At 47.8% G+C, this 8,720-nt stretch overlaps 1 protein-coding gene across 1 annotated transcript; it reads right to left on the bottom strand.

Annotated features, from left to right (window-relative positions):
- Nucleotides 1-179: 179 nt before the first annotated feature.
- FIESC28_10497 (uncharacterized protein) lies at nt 180-6,930 on the bottom strand (the record flags this gene model as incomplete). The annotated part of the gene is made up of 11 exons (XM_031164628.1): nt 180-641; nt 706-777; nt 984-1,127; nt 1,181-1,308; nt 1,599-1,698; nt 1,955-2,070; nt 3,030-4,025; nt 4,075-5,648; nt 5,696-5,932; nt 5,986-6,649; nt 6,720-6,930. The coding sequence occupies 11 exons, from the start codon at nt 6,928-6,930 to the stop codon at nt 180-182; spliced, it is 4,704 nt and encodes a 1,567-aa protein (XP_031011313.1).
- Between the last annotated feature and the right edge of the window lie 1,790 nt (nt 6,931-8,720).

Here is an 8,720-nt window from a genome sequence, read left to right as displayed (position 1 = left end):
TTTTTTTTTTTTTTTTTGTCTATGAGCGAACGCACTATGAGCTGAGCTGCAACCATAAGATGCTGCCTCTGTCGAAACTTCAAAAAACTTCGCGGCTGACACTAATTGGTGTCAAGTATTCCACCGTAGGTAGATTTGACCCTTAGCTATGATGGGCTTCGCAGTGCGCATCTGTAGCTTCAGCCAGCGTTAGGAGGCAGAGGCGAAGGAAAGTATGTCCCCCTAGCGGCTACATCGGGACGGCGCCTCTCGTCAAGTATCTGACGGAGTAGAGTTTCTATCGCTCTCGTGCGTTCGTTGAGCTGATCGACGCTCTCATGTAGCAAGAGAACCCGGGCGTTTGTGACCTCTTGAGCTTGGTTTTTGTCTGGAGTGTGGTCCTCCAGAGCTTTCTTGCAACACTGCTTGATAACTCGAAGTAGGTCCTCCCAGGTTTGCTCGCTGTCTTGAGCGTGGTCTTCCAGAATTTGCTTGGAACACTGCTCGATGGCTCGAGGTAGGACACCTGGAGCTTGGTTGATGTCGCGAGCCCTGCCTTCCAGAGCTTGGTATATATCAGGAGCTTCAGGCTGTTGAACTGGTAGCTCAGGCTGCTGCATCACTTCCTCGAATAGAGCAACGAGTTCAGGCCAGTCATGAATCTTTTTTTCAGTATATGGTAAGTAAGGATTAGATATCGAAGAGGCATGGTATAATGTGACTTACATGCTGGCCATTGTTCATCAGCACAGCCGCTTCTTGCAGCCGGCACCCAGCTTCAACGGCATGGGGAGGGAGCTATACAGTCTGTCAACGCTGTTGCATTTTGTAAGATGGGAGCTCAAGCATACTGGGGGACAGCGCCGTCTGCCGATGGCACATTTGTAACAAGACCTGACAGCATTTGATGCTGAGTATCGACGTTAGCAAAAGGCTCCCTCACGAACGCGAAGGGTAAACGAACAATCCTGATGCAGGCAAAAGGACTCTGATCCCTCATTTACCATCTTGATGGCACATTCCAAGCAGGGTTCTCTAGCTGGATTGCCCGGTCCAGGGTTGCGTCTGGTTCTCTTCTTGGGAGGAGAATCGTAGTCACTGTCACTCTGTTCGAGCTCGTTAGGCCCAGACGGGAAGTAGCTGGCTTGCTGTGGAATACAGTTGGTTAGACCTGGGGGGACATATAGGTGATATAGCTCACAGATTGGCCTCGTTCAAACTCTTCATAGCGATAGGGGCTCATGCTGAAGATAGCCTGAGAGGTTACTTGGTCTTGTGTGAGATTGGTAACAGGTGAAGGCAAAGGTTTGGAGGAAAAAGGAAGAACGTCTATGAAGAAGCTAGAAATAAGTAAAGAACGCTCTTAGAGTAAGGGAAGAGCTAAGCGATTCTGATTCACTGATCTCTTGGTCAGTAATTTAGCAGTGCCGGAGTATGAATGGGGTTATATAGCTCCACTATAGGCACTCATTCTGAACTCTGCAATTTAGTAATAGCTGTCAAGTGAGAGAAAGATTAGCCAAAGATGTAGGAGCACAGAATTAGCTAGAACTCCAGACTAAATTCTTGATGCCTAAACAATCCAATGGTATCTCACCGAGATGTGTCCAAGTTCGTACCTTGAGCAATAGGCGAGGAGAAGTAGACGATGTTTTTGATATTGGTATTGATGGAAACTGAAAGGTTTATTCGAAGACGGGCAAGAAGTGATATGTTACTCTAGATTGTAGCAGATAGATGGTGATGCTAAATCACTTGGATAAAGTGCTTTGGTATGGAAGGAGTGAAGGATTGACTGGCCTGGCCGCGACTCCTTTCATCTGCCACATGCATCCGAGACAGATCTCAGTGCAGACCTCCAAGCCTCAAACACTCCGGAGCTACTCAGAAGACAGAATCTCCAAGCACCTGAGTTACCATCCTCCAGTCCGATCCGGATCGCTTCTTCGACAAAAGCTATCGTTCTGCCTATAACCACCATAGTCTCAACCATCGCATCCTGAAGCTTTGCCATAAGACCAGAAATGGTGGCCTGGTGCTCCATCAAAGCAGCTTCAAAGTCTCCAGCTGCTTCGAAACGTCGGACGCCTTCTTGGAAAAATCAATCAAAGCCGCCAGCCCCTTCAGCCGCTCTGTATAATTGTTGGGCTTCTCCATGAAAGCAATCTTAGCCTTCTGCTTCTTAGCAACCACTCCGCTTCAATATTGTAATTCTCCATGGAAATATCATTAAAAATCTTCTGCCGCTTCCCAAAAACGTCAGGCTTCTCAACTACATTGTCATCAGCAGTATAAGGCTTCTGAGTAGCAGAGGACTCCTCCCAAATCATGTTCGGATTCTTCATGACATTCTCATATCCCTTGAGCTTCTCTGTCTTGGTTTAATATTCTAGCCCTTGTTGTGCTAGGACTACTCGCTGATTTGCTAGACAAGAGATGTCCAAGAGTCGCCTTCTCAAGTCGACGCGAAACTTCAGGATTATGCACAAAAAAGATGGCCTCTGAAAGTCATTAACTTCAACTGAGTCCTCAATGGAAGCGGCGATACTTATATTGTCGTACTCCGATGCTATCGTGGTCGACGCTTTGCCTCGGGAACTGAGTATGTTCTTACAATAAACTATTGAGATTTACTTAGACCATATAGACTGGAATACGTACATACCCTCGTCTCATAATGAGAAATCGTAGATGGCCCGAATTGCATGTATTGGCAAACAGAAAGAATAAAACAGGCAGATGCTGACACATACTATGCAGTACGGTGGTTTCTCGTCTGTGACAGCAAATTGATGAACATTCACATATCAGTCATATCTAACTGCAACTTGATGCCAAATCTGCCCTCTCAAGTCAAGCAATACGAGTCGTGTGTTATTGCATAACGTGGGTATCCTAGCTAGCATTTGCGTTTACAAAGAAATCACATTGTTTGAGGCCTTAGCTTCCCGACGGACCTGATGCATCGCCCCTATTCATCCTCAAACTCTCCTCCATCGCCCTTTTTAGCTCCTCGTCGTTGTCGTCTCGCGTGTTTACCGAGGCCTTACCTTGAGCCATCTTCTTTCTGTACTCTTCCTCTGCCAAACTTTGCTTTTTGACATACTCCATCACAATATCTTCTTCTGTTCGCTGGCTGCTTTCCTTTTCCATGGCTTCTTTAGAAGCTGCTATCGCACGCTCAAAATCCTCATCGTTTTCCTCCCTAGGAGGCAGCGGTGGTGGAGACTGCTTTTTAGAGGCCTCAATGGCTTGCTGCAGCTCTTTGTCGTCGTGGTAGGTAGATCCTGCAGGTGGATTAGAGGCAGTGTCCGTTCCACCGGACGCTGACATCTTAGAATATTCAGGCAGAGCCACATCATTACCCAGACTCTGCTGAATCGCCTGCTCAACAAGGGCCTGGTACTCCTCATCAGTAATCCGGTACTCAGCATCTTTGAAAATGGATGAGTCCTTCAAAGGAAGTGGTGGGGCTTCGTCTGATTCGGACCTCTGGCGAACAGCATTGATACTTTCGCGCATAGCTGCTTCCACCTGAGCATCTTCTTCAGCATTGCCGCGCGATGTCTCTTGTATCGACGTCTGAATGGCCTTTTCAAACTCTTCATCCTCAGAAGATTGCGTTGGTGTGTTTGAGGCACCACTCGACTTCGATTGGGAAACTGAGGTGCCCGAATTCTTTCTCTCCCATGCTTCCTTGTCAGCATGTAACTTCTTCCGTTCCTCGAAAGACAGGTTCTTCGTATGTAGCCACCCTGTCCTAGGGCGCTCATGTACGGCCTCTGGGCTGTATTGTCGAGTTTCCTCTGGTTGCTTTCCTGCGACATTTTCCTTCTTCTTCCATCGGTAGAACTTATCTAAATCAGATGCGAAGTTGTGCCATCGTTGAACAACGTCATTCCTTTCCCCGGGAGTTGCCTCTTGCATCTCGTGCTGGCCCTGGACAGCTCGCGAAGAGATGATGTAGTTTTGAACACTCTTGGAAAAGTATCTGCTGATCTCAGCATCGAAACCCTGCATGGTGTAGGCCGGGATAGACCAAAAGCCTACGAATCTATTAGCAAAGCACAAACGTTCACTTTCCGATAGACTTACCGGCTGCTGGCTTTGCCACTATACCCCCGATGCCCTTGCCAAACCCTTTGATCAATCCCTGCATTCCCTCCTTCTCGGCACCTTTCAAAGGTTGTGTAACAAGGCCAGTTATGCCATCAAACACACCATAACCAAATTCCTTACCCGCCACCATGAATCCAGAGCCAACACCTGTCACTTTATCAACCGGTCGAACAGTTTCGTCATTGTAAAGTTTTGGCATATTCCTGAACCCTCTTGCTAGTCCAAGGCAGAAGTTCATGGGCGTCCTAGCACTGGTGGTGACTACACGGCCAACTCCTCTGCTTGTCCCAACAGCTGCATCCATGTAGTTGACCGGCGATCCACCTCGATCTTTGGCAGCATTGGCAGCTTGCTTCATGTGATCTTTCCAGGACTTTTGATTGGCAGATGCTTGAGTGTTCGGCTGATCGGGCGATGCCGGCCCAGATATACTTGATGCCGTATCGCTCAAGGTACGCTGTGATGCGTTAGAGTGGGATGCCGTTGGGGCTACTGAGTTTAGTGTTTCAGTATCTGCGAGGCTTGTTGCAGAAGTTGATTTCTGATCTGAAGTGATGCCCTGTGGTGTAGCCAGCGATGTCTCACTCTCTGTCGCAGGAGGGTTTGCAGTGTTCGGTGATGTTTTCTCCTTTTTTTTTGGGTTCGACATACTCTTGAAGAGCTCTCTGGGCATATCAGCTATGGCCATTCCGATGCCTCCAATATCAGTGACGAGCGAGAAAGCGCAAGCAGAAATCGGGTCCGGCGGCTGCTCCTCCGTTCTGTACTCCTTCATTCGATACAGCTTCAGATCGGACCATTGCAGTATGCCCTGTTCGACCAAAACGGCAGCGGCAAACGCACTGAGCCGTACTTGAGTCCTTCTTACACGCCATGCAGCGGCCTTGCTCGGCGCCAGAGTGCAACGCAGTTTATCCACCTCCAAATGATCGTGAAAGCTCTTGCCACCAACGTCTGTTCCTTTCTCTTCTCGAATTTTCTGGCCCATGACCTTGGCCTGCTCCAAGGTTTCAGGCTGGATGCAGAACTTAATGGCTTCGGCCAGTTTCTCTGCAGTTAATTGCTTATATGGAATCGGTTCAGGTCCTGCATTGGCTTTGGCTATCATAGCACCCCAGAATGGTTGATCTCCAAAGAAAGGGACCACAAGGGTAGGTTTTCCAGCCTTGATACCAGCAGCGGTAGTGCCAGCACCACCGTGATGTACCACGCAGGAGACATGTTCGAATAACCAGTCATGAGGAACATTTCCCAACATGAAAACTCCATCTGGTTTGCCAAGATCATCAGCACCAAGGCCACCCCAGCCTTTCGAGACCAAAGCTCTAACACCTGAAAGTCTGACTGCCTCAAAGATCATTTCGGTCATAGCATTGGGATCATCGACTACAATTGAACCGAAGCCAATGTAGACTGGAGGAGGACCATCGCGTAGGAAAGCTGCCAAGTCAGGGTCGGGAGTGAAAGACGAAGCTAGGTTGAGAAAGTAAAAACCAGAAACATCAATATGCCGTCCCCAATCGTTGGGCTTGGGAATCAAGGCCGGTGACCTATAATTCGTTAACGGTGGCCGTGGTGGTGGCTGAAGAGTACTCACCAGCAGTATGTCCAAGAGATTTTGAGTCTTGATAGAAGCCCAGGTGCCCAGATCATTGAGAGTGGAGGGAGGTCAAGCGCCTTCTTGCGAAACCTGTTGATGACATCTCCCAAGCCTTGCCATGTCATCATCTCTACCAGGGTATATGACATATAATTCGTCATCACATCGTCGGTATTGGACGATTGAATGTTGGCCAAAGGATGGGGAAAGGCTCGTGTCGGAGACCAAGGCATGCTAGTGATTGTCAGTGAATATGCTGACAAGAAGCGTTATAAGAAGATACTTACGTAAACATCATGTGTACAGGAATACCCATCTTTTCAGCAATATGAACATGGGCGAAGCTAGGGGGGTTTGCGATGATAGCATCGGCAACGAATGGTTCTTGTCCAGAGTTGCCTGATACCAACGAAATGTCCAAGGGCGCGTTGGAGGCATGAGGTTGGGGGGCCGGGCCGAGACCATCGCCACCTTCAATACATGATCGCCAACAGCCCATGAGAATCTCTTCAATACCTTTCCGTCGCTTACTTACTTCACCACTGGTGATGGCATCAAAACCGGGCATGAGACCGGGATGCTTGACCATGAAGGCCATCAGCTCAGCAGGATCTCCTCCGATACTAAAGAATTCGAGGCCATTTTCCTCAACAAAAGTCCGGAAGGTAGGATGAGTAGCTATTCGCACTCTGTGTCCATATGTATCTTTCAGAACCTTGGCTAAGGCGACAAACGGCTGGACATCACCTCGTGATCCGACGATCTGGACGACGACATTGAGTTTTGGTGGCGGAGTTTGTCCAGGTCTGCCTCCGAGACTGGGAGGAATATAGGCGGGAGGGAGGTCAGGACGTTCGGGCTCAGGGGCAAGTTGGTCTTGTAGAGTTGGCGCAAGGAGGTCGGCAAGCCTTCTGTTCTTGGCATTGATGTTGATATTGACTCGACCATCACCTGGAGTACAATGGTTAGTCTAAGCGCCAAGGCGCATTTATGTATAGAAGGATCATGGATTAAAGTTTACCTGTCACTTCTGCACCAGCATCAAAGCCGTTCTGTGAGAAATGAACCTGATCATGGTTCTCCCCGTATGGAGGCGGCGCTGCCTCGTTATCGCCGGTGTTGATATCTGGTAGTTGTAGGTCGTTGGAAGGTATAGTGGCGCCTGAGCTATCGCCATCGCGGGGTTGTTGCTGCCGACCCGCAGCAGCTTTATCGTCGACGATTCCGGCCATGGTTAGCGACTGAATCGCAGGTATTGTTAGATGAGATTTTTAGATTGCTTTGATCATGGGGTATAAGATCTCGAGGGGTCGTCGTGAAGATATAAAAGAATGAGATGTTGTAGAGTAGAGTTTCAAAGGGTCTTGTTAGTGGGGGAAGGAAGTTGAAACGAACGACGTCAGTGGGTACGAATCAGGAACACGACATGGATCTGGACCTGGAGCTCTAGACTAAGCCACAGTCAGCAACTCGGACTCGGATCCTCTAGTCTAAGTAACATAATTATTGGGTGTTACCCTTTTGGAACAATTATCGTCGGTCATTCAGTTCACTTACCACGACAGTCTCTCGGTCTTTTTCGCTGTGATTATGATACACTGCATATTGTAGAGGGCTTGTTCATTGGCAACGTAATGACTTGACGTGGCTCAATTGACATTACGAATTATCTTAACTATCCCGAGTCAACGGTTGTAGTACGTTAGAAAATCAACTAAAAAAAAAAAAAGATATACGTGGATCTATACCAACACTGAACAAATACGACGGAAATAAGATACTGATGAGCTGCTTATGCCTATGCCTATGCCTATGCCTTAGGCCCTTAGGTCCTAGGGCGCAACAACTCACTCTGGATGACACCCTTGTAACTCGGTCTTTATGATTGAAAACGACGACAGTAGCTACTAGCTACACATGTAGAGATACTGTAATTATTATTGTAGCCTGCTGATAATTGACTTTGCAATGGAGTGATAAGCCGTCCACGAAGCTTCTGAGCCTAGTCTCCACCATAGCTTCATGACTCCGCTAATCGAACAGCTTCCGATTCCTGTCAACGATACCTATACCGCTGGGCATTGTCCTATGCACATCTAGACAGAGCCTCCTTGGCTATTGTGTTACCCAGAATGCACTGCCACTCGATAGAGGAGATGTTGTGTCGTGATAGCAATGCGCTTAGTAACAACAAGACAACGTGGCCGAGTGGTTAAGGCGATGCCCTGCTATCTCTATGAGACATCATAGGCATTGTGTTCGCACGCGTAGGTTCGAATCCTGCCGTTGTCGATAAACCTTTTTGACCTTCTCTTTATGAGAGGGAATCCTTTTGGGAACTGTGGTGAGAGACTCCCGGCTCTCTGATTCGAGTGTGGCGCTTGATATACGTGGAGAACGCTGCAGATGAGACAGAAGACAATTACTAGTAGATTTTGAGTAAGAGATACTTAGGTACTTGGGGTGTTTTCAGGAGCAGCCAGCACCTTTTGATATTCTGTCTTGATACTGTTGGTAATGTGAGTTGCCTTGTGAGTTTGAGGTTGTTTACCTGTCTAATGAAGCTGCAAAGGACGACGCCAGAGCGCCACTTTTATTAATATAGAGTGGTAGGAAGAAAGAGAAACCAGAGAAGCTTAACTATGGTCATTTTTCTTTGTTACCAATTTTATGTCCCGGGCAATCTACAATTGCTGTGCTGATATGTCGATCTTGAACCTTAAGCTATAAAGCTTCCATGTCTTTAACAACACTAGCCGCAACCCAATCTGAGATCAACTTTAGGAGGCAAAGACAGGTACTACCTACCACCCCTGCAAAATAATAGCAATGGTGTATCCTACCTCCAGGGCTCCAGGTCATTTGTGGTTTTAAAAACTGAGGGGTATGTATAATCAAATATGAGCTCACTTTACCATCCGTAAGACAACGTGGCCGAGTGGTTAAGGCGATGCCCTGCTATCTCTTCGAGACATCATAGGCATTGTATTCGTACGCGTAGGTTCGAATCCTGCCGTTGTCG

This window comes from Fusarium coffeatum (genome assembly GCF_003316985.1).
Source record: "Fusarium coffeatum strain FIESC_28 chromosome Unknown BRIP53273_contig_318, whole genome shotgun sequence".
In the NCBI taxonomy this organism is placed as follows: Eukaryota; Fungi; Ascomycota; class Sordariomycetes; order Hypocreales; family Nectriaceae; genus Fusarium; species Fusarium coffeatum.
Note: the sequence above shows the minus strand (reverse complement) of the source record. Positions and strands in the feature narration are given on the sequence as shown.